The sequence below is a fragment of the Zootoca vivipara genome, chromosome 3, assembly GCF_965207765.1.
Source record: "Zootoca vivipara chromosome 3, rZooViv2.hap1.1, whole genome shotgun sequence".
NCBI lineage: Eukaryota > Metazoa > Chordata > Lepidosauria > Squamata > Lacertidae > Zootoca > Zootoca vivipara.
The window spans coordinates 57261921-57278132 of NC_142586.1; the positions used below are offsets into that span (position 1 = coordinate 57261921).

The 16212-nt window shown below is 40.7% G+C and overlaps 1 protein-coding gene across 50 annotated transcripts in view; it reads left to right on the plus strand.

The window, feature by feature from the left end:
• Positions 1 to 16212, plus strand: part of EYA4 (EYA transcriptional coactivator and phosphatase 4) — a 118944-nt gene that overhangs the window by 83157 nt on the left and 19575 nt on the right. For 41 of the 50 annotated variants that reach the window (XR_015948976.1, XM_035108960.3, XM_035108946.3 and 38 more), the window contains 5 exons: positions 2526 to 2592; positions 4421 to 4563; positions 4678 to 4821; positions 7264 to 7343; positions 7510 to 7693. Coding sequence is in view for 49 of the 50 variants with exons in the window: in XM_035108960.3 (XP_034964851.1) it covers positions 2526 to 2592; positions 4421 to 4563; positions 4678 to 4821; positions 7264 to 7343; positions 7510 to 7693 (618 nt within the window). In the remaining variant the exon portion in view is untranslated. The remainder of the gene's footprint in view (positions 1 to 2525; positions 2593 to 4420; positions 4564 to 4677; positions 4822 to 7263; positions 7344 to 7509; positions 7694 to 16212) is intronic. The other 9 variants (XM_035108944.3, XM_088666187.1, XM_088666170.1 and 6 more) reach the window with 1 other exon arrangement.

A 16212-nucleotide genomic window follows, 5' to 3' on the forward strand; every position in this document is an offset into this window, starting at 1 on the left:
GTCTCAAGAGAGAATGGTCAAAATCAGTGGTTCATCTACTTACAAATTTATCAGAAGACCTGATGGCCCTAGCCAAGATACTGCAGGTGATGGTATCTACCATCCAAGTAAAACCATGATTTAGGTTCCAGACCAGACCTCTACAGTGAGCACTGTTTCCATACCAATTCCTTATCACATTCAGTAAACACATAGTTTTTTCCTTCTGCATTCTCTTAGTCTTACGGAGTATGGATTCATACATTTTTGTTGTTCTAGCTTGAATAGGGGTGCAAGTGTGGTATTACATAATTTCCAAATGCTGTCTGTGTCTGTTGTGTCATTTGTTGTTGTTGTTGTTGTTGTTGTTGTTGTTGTTGTTGTTGTTGTTGTTATTTGTACTGGGCATGGTCACTATGGCTATGCTTACATTGTGAGGTAGCAGGTCCATTATTAGATCTGCCAGTTAGATCTTGAGGGTGGAATGGATCCTCCCCCTGGAAGAGGAAGCAAAAGACTTGAAAGGTCCTGCCTTTCTGGTCCAATGGGAGGAGTCATTCTATTTGTGAAATGTCCTCCAGTCCACTCTTCAAACAGAAATTCATGATAAGGACCAATTTCCAGTTTCTATTATGTTGAGATGGAAATTTTAAATTCAGCTAATGAGCTTGTTGATGAGGCCAGGTTTCCAAAGAATTGCATTAGGGAGCTCAGAGCCCTTCATGTGCCATTAGAATTTTATTTATTTTTGCTTTGATCAACAGGGTCCCATGCTGTTATGTGAAATTGTGGGTTCATGCTCTTCAAGAATCTCAAGCCCAGAGCTCCCTTGGGCACCTAGAACTAGTTGTCCAGTTCTTTGGATCCTGCCCATAGTCTGTTTCACAAAATAGTGAGGAACTATTCCATGTTTGTGCAATTCTGAAGGCTGTTTGCTAGTACCATTATGACATACTGAAGAAGGGTAAACTTTGAAGTACAATTATGATCAATTAGACGAAAGAAATTCCAGAGCTACTTCGCGTACTGCTTTAATCTTTTTCAAAAGTGAATGAACAGCAGATGGCCTAATAAAGACACTCTATATATTTGCCTAGTATGGATTTGCTGTGAAGGCATTGGTTCAAAATTTTGGAATACATATATTTGGAATACATACATTTGGAAAGAAACTTCAAAATGTTTGGATTCAATCCAGGCTAGGCAGTCTTCTTGAAAGATTTTTAATAGGATACGATTGTCATAATTTAAACTTGCCTAGAAATATACAGCTGCTCTTTGTACAGGTATGTAGTTGATGGCTACTGTACTAGACCACTTGATTGTTTCTGTGTAAAATTAAATAGATGTGCTACATCTATGGGGTGTGTGGAAATAAAGTAATGAATACAGTGGGCGAGTATTTCCATAGATAGGTGTCATGCCTGGCCTGTATGCTCACCTTCAGGCATAGCTGCCAAGTTTTCCCTTTTCTCGCGAGGAAGCCTATTCAGCATAAGGGAAAATCCCTTAAAAAAGGGGATAACTTGGCAGCTATGCCTTCAGGCAGCACCAAAGTCTGTTGCATAGGGTGTAAGGGTGGGGAATCCAACTCTAACTGAGCTGGCTGGAAGAGATGCAGCTTGACTAAATACCCAGCAAACAGACCTTGGTTCCCCTTGCCTGTCCATGGTTGGTTCATTCAAACAGGCAGGCACCCAACAGCCTGTGTGACATCCTCCAATAGTCGCACAAGCAGGAAGGAGGGATCCAGGCTGGTCCACAGCTGTGCCAAATGCAACTGCTGTGTTGCCACCATTTGATAGTAAACCGTCCTAAGTATACAAATGTCCACTTTTTTACGAACTAAACTGTCACAGTTATTCGTTTGTGGCCTACAAGAGGAAAAAGAGCCAGCTTTTTAAAAATGTCTGCATGTAGTTACCTCTTAATTCTACTTACCACAATTGACTAGGCAAGTGGTTATTTTTAAGTCTCACTTGTGTTTTGAATACTGTAATATGTTACTTTAAAACTTTTATTACTTGAGAAACTTTGTTGCATCTGAAACAAACACATTGTGTTTTGAAGTCCCCATCAGTAAACATAACAAGTATACCATACCCTTGTTAGGCCACCTTGCAAGGCTGGTGGGCTGCATTTGTGGGTCATCAGTTGTGCAGGAGTGATGGAACAGAATATTGGACATCACACTCAGTAGCTTTAATTTGTGTTAGGTTTCTAGCTAAAAATATAGAACATAGCTGTTTAAATGTTGTCTGTTTCATAGCAACTTTGATCAGAGCAGTCATACTTTGATTCAACAGTTTTGATATTGTTTATAAAATATCGTATTTTTCTGTGTATAAGACAATGTTATTTGCTATAAAAAATTGGTCAAAAATTGGGGGTTCTCTTATACATGGATAGTGAATCCACGGGTTTGGGCTCAGCCTCTGCCGTGGGTGGCTCGGGTTTGGGTTCTGGCGTGGGTGGAAAAATACGGTACTTTGTTGGCTCCAAATATTCTCATACATTGAACATTCTGTACTCTTGGTTTTTTGCAGTAATAACAAGTAGTGGCTACAGTCCAAGATCATCACATCAGTATTCGCCTCAGCTATATTCTTCCAAGTTAGTGAGCATGCACCTTCTTACATATTACTGCATATCATTTATTTTAGGTCATTTATTTAAAGAGTATTTAAAGTATCTGTTTTGTTTTATGTAAAATGCATTTTATGTAATCTGAGTGGTCATTCAGTTCAATGGATACCAAAGGAATTTACTTGTTTGTAACTTCTTTAGCAATGGGAATCAAGATATAAGATTCCTTTAAACCAGTGGTGTCCAAACTTTTTTCAAGTGAGGGGCCGTGAGGGCCGACCAAAAGGCCGACCAAAGTTGTTAACGTTTTTTGAAGATTGAAGATGTTGAGCTTTTTTATGATTTTACCCCAAAGTTGTTGAGCTTTGGACTTTGGACATGCCTGCTTTAAACATATTTTCAATGTATCTCTGCAATGAATTGCTTGCTTCATAGTGTATAACTGTAAAGTAGGTTTCAACCTATAAACCCACAATTATTTTAGCCCAGAATAATTTTGTAACAGTCAATGTAGCTTTATAGGGCTGTATCAGTAGTGTCCCTTGCTCTGACAGAAGACTTTTTGATATGGCAGAGGCTTCTACGGTATTAATAGAATAGGTAGGCAAATTTCTCTAATTTTCCCTACTTCCTGCAGCTCTCACATGCCGTAAAATCTACTAGAGAAGGTTAGCAGACTCATTGGAGCAGACTAGGAACTTAAGGAGGAGAATTGGTGAAAATTGTCTTCCTCCACTGGTAGAAGCCTCAGCTGGATCAAAAAGTTGTGTCTGTATGAAGGACACTATTGTGTTGCAACCCATTGTAGCTTAAATTAATAATGATAGTTAATTTTTTATTTGTAGTGTTGGCCTTGGTGTGGAAAAGAACAGTTTAACTATGATATGGTAGTCATTACATATAAAGTCATTACAGTTTAGTTTTATTTTTGTAATATGTTGCATTTTATGAAGGAAAAACTTATGCCAACAATGTGAAAGTAGTTTAAAAAAGAAAGCTGAAATGAAAATAAATGAAATTAATAACATATTTAGCCATGGATTTTAAAGGGTATGTTTCATTTAAATCACCTTTTCTGTGTATTCATGTTAATTAAATTTCATTTTAATTATTAAGTATGCATTTTGAAATATATTTATAATACATTTTAAGAAGAAAAAAAGTGGGTGGTTTTGTGTAATGTGCATTATTAGTTAAATGCTTCAAGTATTTTCAGTGATGCTTTGTATAGTCCCACTCTGTGGTGACTTGAACTTGAGGGCAATCTTTTATTACATGCTCATATGTGGTAGACTGATAAGTATAGTGATTTACTGATCTTGCTGCCACTGAATGGTGGTTCAGCTATTGCTTATACCTCTTACCTAGATATATGTTGAGATTGGGAGTGGACTTTAGGTTTATGAGCATCATTTCTGCTATTTTCTCTGTCCCCTCTTTCACTGTGCATAAAATAAATGCTCAGACTAGATCCAGTGGTGTGTTTTTTTAAAAGAGACTTTTAAGAAAAAAGGAAATTCAATAGTTGTGGTCACATAGAAATCCCACATTCTAATAGACATAGAATCACATGGTTCAGATTTTCACTTCTATTAATGGCTTGGGCTTTCCTGAAATGTACATAGACTTGAAGAGGAAAGTTTAAAGAATGACAGTCTTTCCTACTTTCTCTCTCAGCTCTGTGTGCTTTTCAAGGTTCATATTAATTCTGCTGGTTCTGACTTTCTTCCAGTTTGCCTTCATGAATAATTGTGAGGAGGAGGAATGAGAATATGCGGGATTGTCTATTTGTTTGAATAAATTTAATATGTATTTATTGTCACCTGTGATGATATTTCTCCCCCCTGTTCTCTAGGCCCTATCCACATATTCTTTCTACTCCAGCAGCACAGACAATGTCTGCCTATGCCAGTCAGACCCAGTATTCAGGAATGCAGCAGCCAGCAGTGTATACAGCCTATTCACAGACTGGGCAACCTTACAGTTTACCCACTTACGGTATTTGACCTCAACTTGTACTTTATTCTTATTCCAAGTATTTTTGACATCATGGAACTGCTGTGCTTTCCCTCCCATTTATAAGAATCAGATGAAAATTAATTTCTTACGCAGATTTGGGTGTAATGTTGCCAGGCATCAAGACAGAAAGTGGACTTTCACAAACGCAATCACCCTTGCAGTCCGGGTGCCTTAGTTACAGCCCAGGGTTCTCCACACCACAGCCAGGCCAGACACCATATTCATATCAAATGCCAGGTCAGTCACCTATTGTCCTTCCTTGCTCTTTAGTGTTATCTTTGAACCAATTCAGAATCTATGTATTTCTTATTTATTTGATAAGTATCTTGAGTGAAACTTCATGTCACCTGATAAACTCTTTCATTACAGTTACAATAGCTGTCTGTTGTTTAAATGAATGATAATCTGAAGTTCTGCCAAGATAATTTTGTTGATTATTTTCTAATTCTTTATCATAACTCACTTTTAATATTTGTGAATAACAGCCTCATGTACCGTGTTAACAAAGTTACTCGTAAATTATCTGATGACAACATTCAATACACTGGTGGGTTACTGTAAAACTGAAAATACCTTCTTGAGAATGATATAGACAACAATCCTAACTAAGGATCCTAATCCTGCACGTGAAATGATCCTTTGGGCATGTCTCTGGATGCCAGCATATCCTGTCGTCTATTGTATTTGGCATTCAGTTCTGAAATTGGGAGATCTCTGTCAGGGCATTAATCATTGAGCATATACATGCTCTAAGCATTTAAATTGTGTTGGATTCTACATTTGGAACAATCATGTGGCCCTTTTCCCCATCTTGTTTGTTCCTAGTTACGTTGATAAAGGAAAACGGTGATACCTAGGGTGCAGGAATTCTAAAAATTCTGTTCTGCCTATAAAATACCTAACAAAATGAAGGGATACAGAAGGACTTTCTGTACCCTCTCTTCTGTTTTAGCACATTAGTAAAGTGCATAGGTTGCCAGCTCATAGCTGTCAAGTTCTCCCTTTTTTATGGGAAATTCCCTTATGCTGAATAGGCTTCCTATGTGCCAGCTGCAGCCTCTTACAATTGCAATAAAAATCAAAATCAAGTAAGGGGAACCTGCTGCAACCAAAGCTGACAGTTATTGGGTAAGTGTGTATTAATTGTATGTTTTATCACATCATAGACCTTTTAGTCCTATGAACTATAAGTTTGATCCATCCTTAATTATGCTTAAAGACTCACTGACATCACCATGACTTCAGTGATAACTAGCTCAAGTTCTGTTGCTGTCTAAGTAAGAACAAGTTTGAATCAAATTCTATATTCAAGATTAGTGTCCTTATCTCTGCTGCACCCCACCCCACCCCACCCAGGCTTCTTTTCCAAGCCATCCACCATATTTCATTAGTGTGTCATTGGAACTGGATTCCAGGAGGGAAAATGGCAGGAAAAAGAAGAAAAGCTATTGAAAGAGAACAAGGACTCACTGATGCACAGAGTGAAATTTGAGTGCATAGATTTCTTCATTAGTGCTTCTGTGAAGCTGGATTGTTCTATATGGAAATCATAGCATAGAATTAAAGCTTTGGCAACTAGATTTTTAAAGCAGAAGATGGCATTATGGTATACTAGTGTCATTCAGCCCATTAAATAAACGGGAGGTAGAACATATGTGAGCGCTGCGCGGAGCACCGGATCAAGGAGCCGGTCTGCAGAGTCAGCGCCCAGCAACGCCATGCTGGATTGAGGAGGCGATGGTCCGTGTGGCATTGCTGGGTGCTGACTCTGCAGACCGACCCAGCAGCGCTGCAAGGAGCACCAGTCTGCAGAGTCAGCACCCAGCAGCGCCGCACAGAGCAGCGCCTCCTCAATCCAGCACGGTGTTGCTGGGCGCTGACTCTGCAGACCGGCTCCCCGATCCAGTGCTCCATGCAGCGCTGCTGGGTGCCGACCCGGCAGGCCGCTTCCTTGATCCGGCGGCCTGCCGGGTCGGTGCTGATCAGCGCTGCGCAGAGCACCGGATCGAGGAGCCGGTCTGCACTCAGCGCCCAGCATCGCCGCACGGAGCATCACCTTCTCAATCCAGCACAGCGTTGCTGGGCGCTGACTCTGCAGACCGGCTCCTCGATCCGGTGCTCCCAGGACCTCTCCTTCCTGTCGGCGGCAGGGGGACAGGAACGAAGGAGGAGAAAGCAGCCCTTTCTCCTCCTCCCTTCCTCTCCCCCAGCCGCCAACAGGAAGGAGACATCCCAGGGTTTGGAGAAGTGCTTGTGCAGCGCTTCTCCGAACCCCGGGACCTGTCCTTGCTGGACGCACACATGCGCACGCTCTCCCCCCTCACCGCCAACGCTCAGTCCGGCTGGGAGCGGCAGTTGGTGGCCGCAGGGAAACGGTAGGTGGGGGTGGGGAGAGTGCGCGTGTGTGCGTCCAATCCCTGTGTCCGTGGGGCACATGCGCAGTAGTGCGGACACAGGGACACAGGGACTGGACGCAGAGACTCTTGCACTTTATTATATAGGATTGTTATGAATAAAGATTTCTTTAATGAAATATCAGAATAGCTAATATTTGCATATTTCACTTACATATTCTTTATCTTTATATTTGAAACCTTCAGATTTTTTAACTTTTGATTTGTCTGCATTGTGCATAATGTATTACTCAGCTCTTATACGGAATTATTCTTTTAACTCTAGGTTCTAGTTTTACACCATCCTCCACTATTTATGCAAACAATTCAGTCTCAAATTCTACAAACTTCAGTAGTTCACAACAGGTATGATTATTATTATTTCTATAAACTTCAAAGTATTTTTTTTTAACTTAGCAATTTTAAGTATTTTTAATGGGCTGGGCAAGAATTTATTTCATATTTCTGTATTTTAGATGGGAATGGTTAGAAAATCTTGCTAGAATTTAAAACATTGTTTCTATCATTCTAGGATTATCCATCATATACAGCTTTTGGCCAAAACCAATATCCACAGTATTATTCAACATCAACATATGGAACATATATGACCTCAAACAACACGACAGATGGTACCTCTTCTTCATCATCAACGTACCAGCTCCAGGAATCTCTTCCTGGGCTGACTAGTCAACCAGGTACTGATCTTCATACAGGTGAATGTTTTTTTGTTTGTTTCATCCATTTAGAAGTGGTGTTCAGAATTTCAAATATGACATAGGTAAATTTTACTTACAATGGCTTACTAATAACGAATTCTGGGTTTAGAAAAGTAAGTATAGAAATTTGAATGTAATGATATAAAAATCCTTACTGGAAAGAAAAGGAAATAATCACAAGATCTTAGAGAAAGAGCAGTTTCAGGGTCAAAGGGTACCCAGAAGAGAGGAAAACAGTGAAGAACCAAATCCCCAAAGAAGGATGTTCTAGATCAGGGCTCCATGGTTGCCATTTCTCCAAAATAAAAGTGGCCAAGTTAAGCATACTTCACAAATGTGTGACTAACCTCACAAGCGGATTGTCTCTTGGACCTTGAGTCCTCACACTTGCAGAAACGCATTGCATTGTTACAGTTGCTGCAGTGTATGAACAGCTGCAATATCCTCTTTAGTGGGGAAATGATGATGATGCAGGAAGTAGTCTAAGAAAGGTCCTTAGACTTTTTCCCAGTAGTCACTTCCAACCTATATGGAAGTTATTTAAAGTACTGTCACCATCTCCCTTCATTTAATCTCAGAAAGGTGGCGGGGTGGGAGGGGGGACTGACTTGATTTTTTGGTATTGGGTTTAACTAGCACTATGTTACATGATCCTAGCTGTGGGTTCTTTTTGCCTTTTCCCACCGGCAGTTAATTCCCTGAAACCTTAAACTGGATAACAGTCCAAAAACATGTGGGGTGAAAAGTTATAGAAAAACATATACAAAAACTATGTCTTAAGGGTAGCTTTATTGGGGTTCAGAGGAACTGGGTCATTAGGACAGTTATAAAAGAAAACATTTTCCTTACTAAAACATGCCCCACCTAGGTAGACTGTAATTTCAGCACTGAGCTTCCAGAGTAGGTCACACAGGGGCCAGTTGCTAATCTTCTCATCCTGCCCAGCAAGGGAAGGAATAACCAGAAATGTGAGGTGGGCATGCAAGGTGAGGGAGGGGAAGCTCCATTGTGCAGTTGGAAGTCCTGCTGCTAGCAGAACTGCTTTGTTAGATCCAGCCCTATATTTTTAATGTCTTCTTTAAAAATCACCCTCATTGTTCCCATGCTAGCTAAGAAAGACAGCAACATTACAGTGGGGAAACTTCTTAATCATAAAGCTGGTCAATTTTATTGGGTATCAGTATAAAGCTATAAAGTGTCATGTTTTTGCATACATAATGTTTTAATCCTGTCTAGTTGCCTCACTGAAGCAGTAGAAGCTGGCAGTGTTACCTCAGTTTTTCATAATGGATCCAGTACCATTAACCCAGAGCTTTCCAAACTGTGTGTTGCAGTGTATAGGTGTGTTGCGCAAATGCTCCTCACATTCCTCCTGGGGCTGGAAAGGGGTTAGTTTAACCTCTGGTTTGCTAGAAAACTAAATTACTGTGTCACGAAATGATGCATGTCTAAAATATGTGTCACCAACACGAAAAGTCTGGAAAGCTCTGAATTAACCCATAATCTCTAAATTAGTTGAAAATACTTTTAATATTAGAATTTAAGGTTTCAGTTGTAAAATATATAGAAGAACAAGCATTGATGATGAAGAATCACCATGGCTTCTGAATTGGAAAGCCTTCTCTTTTCTTTGAGGATGTCAACAAATACAGTCATACCTCGGTTTAAGTATGCTTCGGTTTGAGTACTTTCAGTTTAAGTACTCCACGGACCCGCCTGGAACGGATTAATCCACTTTCCATTACTTTCAATGGGAAAGTTCGCTTCAGGTTAAGTACGCTTCAGTTTAAGTACTCCGCGGACCGTTTGGAATGGATTAATCCACTTTCCATTACTTTCAATGGGAAAGTTCGCTTCAGGTTAAGTCCAGACTTCCGGAACCAATTGTGTACTTAAACCGAGGTACCACTGTATATAGATTGGGGATGATCCAACAGCATGTATATACTTAGGCTGCAATTCCATGCATACTTAACTGTCAGTAAGACCCACTGAATGCACTGGAACTTTTTCTCAAATAAGCATACATAGCCTTTCACCGAAAGCTCCCAAGTAGACTTAAAATCAAATATTGGGGTTTTTTTTTTGCTAGAGTTTAGTTCTCCTGATTTAGACAACACTTTCAGTTTTAAAATGCTTCTTGCCTTTTGTAGGCTTTTGTCAAATATGCTTGCTCCTTCTTGGACTTGTGTCTTTCCTGTTACATTCCATTCCTGTTACATTTCCAGTTGCTCATTATTTCAACATTTTCTCGCTTGGCTACCTCCTTGATTTCTTTCTTCATCTCAAAATCACCCTCAGAGTTTTGGTGAAGGATGATGATATGTTCTCAGTACTAAATTGCATTTTGGGTTTGGCATTTCAACCCACATTGTTTCTGTAAATAAGTATATCCCTTGGAACTTTCTTAGTATGTTGGACTCTTGTCCTTTATGTATAGAACAACACACACACAATAAACCTTTCCTAGTTCTTTCTGTAGATTTTATATCCTTGGACTGACATGCCCACTTTATCTGCATTACCTTTGAACAGCACTCTACCTTAGTTTGGAAACTTCTGTATTGTTATGTAAAACCTATATATTGCAACCATTTCATGTGCAATTTCTCATAAGAAACTTTGTTTTCTTTAAATGGCTGTCCTTTTTTTCTATAGGCTCATTGCCAAGTTATGTCTGATCTCTTCTTCAATGATCTGAAACATTTACACTCTCTTCCCTAAGGCAGGAACCACCCCAAATCAGATATTCCCCAGCTCCTATCAGCTTTGACTCAGAAATCGTTTAAAAACTCTGCACAGATTTCTTGAAGTTCAGTGACAATTCCAGTATTGGTTGCATATTCAATGGAATCAGTCTCTTTTGTACTGTTGTACTGTACTTTTGTACTGTACTGTTCAAACAATTTCTGCTTGTTTGAAAACGTTCTTCAGTGCCCTAAGAAAAGGAAACCTTTTCTTCCAACACTGCAATCTTATCATGCACGGAGATTCCGCAGCTCTGCCTTCCTTATGGGGCTTCCATGTGGAATAGGATGTCCTGGGATGTTCAGGCATAAGTGCTTATGTAGCAAAATTGGCACCAGCCAGGAACAAGAGGGAGATACCAGCAGGCTTGACAAAGTCCTGAGGTTTGCAGCAGTAGAAAAAAAATCTGGTAAAAAGGAGCCCAAGGGAGGAAAATGTATGCCACGCAAAGGCTAAAACACAACTGTACATGGATGATTGCCTCTGCAATTCTCTTGCCATAAAAAAGTTGGTATCGGGCTTCTGAAAGCCATTTCACAAACTCTGGGCTGAGTATAATGGTAGAAGGAAGTTGGATGAGGAACCAGTGGAGGTTGGGGAAAGATGTGAACAAAGAGACATAAGATAAATGAAGCTGGAGCAGATGATGCAAAGGAAGAAGAAGAGGCAAGGAGGTGAAAAAGCAAATGAGACAAACCAAGAGGCTATTTCAGAGAGTAGAAGGCAAACTGTCAGTGGAGATCAGGCAAGAATAGAGGTAGAATGAGAGAAATGGCAGGACAGTTTGTAGACTAGAGAAGATAAAATGAGAGGTAACAGAAAAATGTGGAGTTGTGGAGGGTGCATAAAGTATGAATTAACTGGCACAACATTTTGTTGTAGCCAGGCCCACGCTTGTCCTATCTAGAGACTTAACTTTTCTACCAGAACCTCTCTTATTTCCCAGCATCCAAGAAGGTCTTGTTTCTGAGCATTTAGCAGACATTAGGTTCATTGTTTGAAATACACCTTGAAATACTGTATTCTCTTAGGCCTGTTGTAGCTGATGTAAAGGATGGGTATGTCTATTTTTCTATTTTGTCTGCACCAAAAAGGAGTCAGCCTGTGACTCTCTGTGTCCTCGTTCTTGCTTTGCTCAGTCTTGTTTGAAAAACTGAAAAACAAACACAGACCCATCCTTGACATCAGCTCCAATAGGCCTAAGAAATCCCATTCACTGTACTGTAAGTACCAATGGTTTTTTTCTACATAAGCATATAGTGATAGTGCATGAATTACTGACCATGCATGTGCACACAAATATAATATAGTGCACACTATTTTGAGCATAATAGTTCTTTATAGGTGAAATAAACACTACATACAGCAGCTGCGATTTTGGCTACTGATGATTACTGTTCTATTTTATTTCATGTTTTACATATAGAAACTCTCCATAGTAGACATATTGGAAGAAGGAGCTAAGTTCACTGTGTATGTGATAGGATTAGTTGTAACAAAATACATTCTAGCACATATTTTAATGGCAGAACTTGTATTCTTATATCCAGGGGCAAACGAAGCATGAACGATACCTGGGGCGGGGGGCAGGGCAAACCAACCATATGGTGCATGCACAGCGCCGCTACGTACATCGCATGCATGCACCATCAGTACAGCGGCAGGATCGCCTGTTCGTGGCTGCAGCCGCCGCCCATATGGATAGTTTGCTGACGGTGCTGCAAACACCTGCATGGCTCTGCTCTCTCTCTCTCTCTCTCTCTCTCTCTCTCTCTCTCTCTCTCTCTCTCTCTCTCTCTCTCCACCTCTCGCACCCAGCCCTTTGCCCTGCTCCATCAGAAGAGTCAGGCATTGGGTGTGCGAGAGAGGGAGAGCCAGGCAGATGTCTCTCTCTTTCCCTCTCTCCACCCACCCACACCTCCCCCACCCCACTCCGTCCAAGACAGAGGCGGTGACTCTGAGGCGGCAGCGGTTAGAACAAAAGCAGACGTGGGCAGGGTTGGTGTGCCTCAGGGAGGTGGTGGCCGCTGCTGCTGCTGCCACCGCTGCTGCGCCGGCTGCTGCTCCTCCTGCCGTCTCTCCGTCCTTGCTGTGGGGGTGAAGAGGCAGCAGCAGAGGGTGTAGCCACGAGCAGCAGAGGATCCTTTGTACATGGCCGCAGCAGCGCGATGGCACCCCTGTGGGGTGCCCTCTTGTCACCCTGCCAGAGATGGTGCCGGGGGCGATGTGCTTCTCCCCCCTTTCCTACACCACTGCTTATATCAGATTCTTTGAAACTAAGAATGAACAAGCCGGTGTGAAAGTTTTCACAGTGTTCTGCATTGATAGAGAACTGTACTAAAAGTTCATGCTTCACATTCAAAATATTGCATTCCATTTAGATGAGTGTCTTTTTAAAGTGGTACAGAAGGATAGGGGCATGTGATATATTTTCAGAGTGCGTGTGACACTGTGGCAAGTGTTGCATGATCACTTCAACACTACAGAGAATAGGAAGTTTCTCATACACAGGAAGAACATATCTTCTAAGTTACAACATGTATGTGTCATCTAAAAACAGAGAAAACATGTTTCATGCTCAATAAATATTGATTTTACCAATTTGCAAATTTAATTTATAGATGAATCTACAGATTGACTAAAACTCATATGGTTAATTAATTAAAATGTCTATTAGTGGGCTGCAATCTTATTTAGAACAAATGCTTATGTTTACTTCTTAAAACCTTTACAGACAAAAGTTGAAAAGTTGTATAAGTTATATCCCTACATACCATTCAAGTGGCTTAAATTATTACTTCTTTTTGGAAATGATTTATTATTATTATTATTATTATTATTATTATTATTATTATTACTGCAGTATTTTCCCTATTTATGGAGCAGTATAATCTGCAATTCTGCATTCACAAAATCTAAATTCTGCATTTGATAAGTATTCCTTTTGGACATATTCCATGCTCACTTTGATTTGTGCATTGAAATTGTATAGTTGCGCATTTGTTTGCAGTAGATGTTTGTTTTTTGCAGAATTTGAAATTTTGGAGAAGGTGTTAGGCTAGGGGGGAAATAGAAAGTATGTGGAGAAAGATAGGAACTGAGCCCCATAAAGAGGTATTGTACAATCAAAACCTACTTCTGGTCTACAGAATCCATATACATATCTGTTTTCTGTTTAACAAAAGCTGCCATTTCGTTTCTAAGTTTTTTCATTCACAGTTGCAAGAGCTAAACAAGAAAGTTGAGATTCTCAGGATTCTGCCACATAATCATAGCCACACAGATTTTCAGAGCCTTTTATTATGCCTTTAACCACAAAACTGTATCTCTGGGTCATTGAAAAAGTTCACAGACTACCTCATAACCTCCTTCTGGTATTCTTTGTTTCATTTGGAAAGTCAAGTGTGTATTATTATTGCTATTTCGACCTGGGGAAGTTTGACATAGTGCCTAGTTAAATAGTGTAGTGCAAGAAGTTGTGATTGCCCTGTAGACAAACTGGGACTGTGGTATTTGTTCTGTCCATAGCTTTTTTCTTATGTGGAAAGTTCCATCCTTTCAGTACTTTAAATAACATATTGATAATATTTATGCCATGGCTGACTGCTTTTCCATAAAGTTTACCAATTATAGAAAGCTACTGGAGACATCATCAGTTTTGTAGCTATAAATATAAGTTACTGGTGACTAGTCATCAGAAATGTCCGCCAAACGCATGTTTAAACAAGTTGCTCCTTGCATGTCAACTAGTGTGATGTTTTAGCAAAGACTCAAAAATACAACTTTGATTAATTGTTTTAACAGTTATCTTATGGTTGATTGACTACTTGTGTATATTAGAATTGTATATATATATATATGCAAAGAAAGACCAAGTCACACACTCATGTGGTTCACATGTAACAACCAAAACTTTAGTTGCCTAATGAAACTGAGCCTCAGAGTCTCACTCTGCCCCTTCCTCACCATTTAGAGGCAGCTTCTTGAACTGTTTAGTGCAAGGTCGGCAACCTAAGGCCCATGGGCTGGAAGAAGCCCATGATGGTTGCTTAACTGGCCCATGAGCCACCCCTGAACTGAGCCGCCTGCTTGGTGAGTCCCCGCGCGTTGCGCTATACCGCCGCATTGCGGGGACTCTCTTCTGCAGCTCCAGAAATCACATCTCCGCATGTCCACAGCACCGGAAATCACATCTCCGCATGTCTACAGCTCCGGAAATCGCTTCTGTGCACGCCCAGATGCCCAAAAATGCTTCTGTGCGGGTGCAGTTTTTGGCATCTGGGCATGCGCAGAAATTATTTCCGGCACCACGGACATGCGCAGACGCGGTTTCCAGCGTCGCGCTGCGCCGGTATGACCCACAGAGGATCTCCGCGGGAGTGATCCGGCCTATGCCTGGCCGACCCCTGGTTTAGTGTATGGTGCAGTGTAACTTATATGCTGCGGCACCGTAAAGTATCCATTTTTATTCCCCACCCTTCTGGTGCAAAAGCACCACACAATTACTACATCTCCCCTCACCCCATCTGCTCCTTTCCTAGTTCTAATGTTCTTATGTTAGCTGATCATCAGAACTGGCTGATTGTGTTGAAAGGCACAATGTGTGTGCTACTGACCGTAAAAAGATACATTCTGGTGCATAAGTGGGGGGGGGACCCCTGTATATATGGTTAGGATTGCACTGCAGCTTAGTTTGGATCTAACTTGGCATTTAAAAAAAATTTTAAGTTATATTCGCAAAGACAGTTTTGATCATTTTTATATAGTTCGGGGATGAGAGTTAGATCCCTAGGAAGTTCCTGTTAAAGTCTGAGAAAGTAAGGCAGCTTTGGAGAAGCAATTAGAAAGCTGGCTAGCAGCCAAATTGGCTGGGCTACGTGAGTAAAGTTTGCTCAGCAACCTAGAGGCCTAGCAACAGGCTGGATGAAAGTTCCCTGATAAGCAGCATGATACTGCAAGGTTGTTTTTGGGGAGTTTTGAGTCTGGAGATAGTTGGTGTGTGTTTGATGAGAAAGCTGTGTATGGTAACTTGTAAATACGTTGCTTTTGGTTTTGCTCTGCTGTATATAATAAAAGCAACTGGAACTCGTTATTGTTCCTGAAATTCTGTTCCTGAACCAGTACACTGGGCTGCACAGTCTTGCAGGGTGTCTGCTGCGGGAGGATCGGCGTAAGATCCACCAATAGTTCCTTGTGCCAGTGGAGCTGCAACATTAAGTACAGCCCTAGATCTTTCAGCCCGTAGATATATCTATTGTATGTACAATTTACTTTTACAGTACATGGAACATATCTTCTTGCTGTCTTTACACTTGCGCTGAAGTGTTGCACATCCTTTTATGCATCTGTAAAACATCTCTGCAGGATTTGGATATGGCATCACTTGTCATCAGCACAGGTTTCCGTTCTCCAATTTCAAGTGTATCCCATGTTTTCAGGATTCAGGATAAGAGGAATTTGTGTGCAAGCTTGTTTGCACACTGTGCTTTGATAATGAACTCTTATCAAGTAACCTAACCCTAGGCTTTCAGAAACATGCATGCATTGTTGCACTACACATTACTCAGTATGTTAAGCTCATGAGTTGCAGCACTGAGAACCAGCATGAACCCCAAAGTTGTTTAATTTGCCCCATCCTTTGAAACATGTTGATTAAATCCTGTCCATTCCTGTTAGTTGTTTCTGCCACTGGAGGAAAAAAGGAATCAAAGTCAACATCTTCAGCATTCTTTCTTTCTACCCTTTGCCGTGTTTACTATGTCACTGTG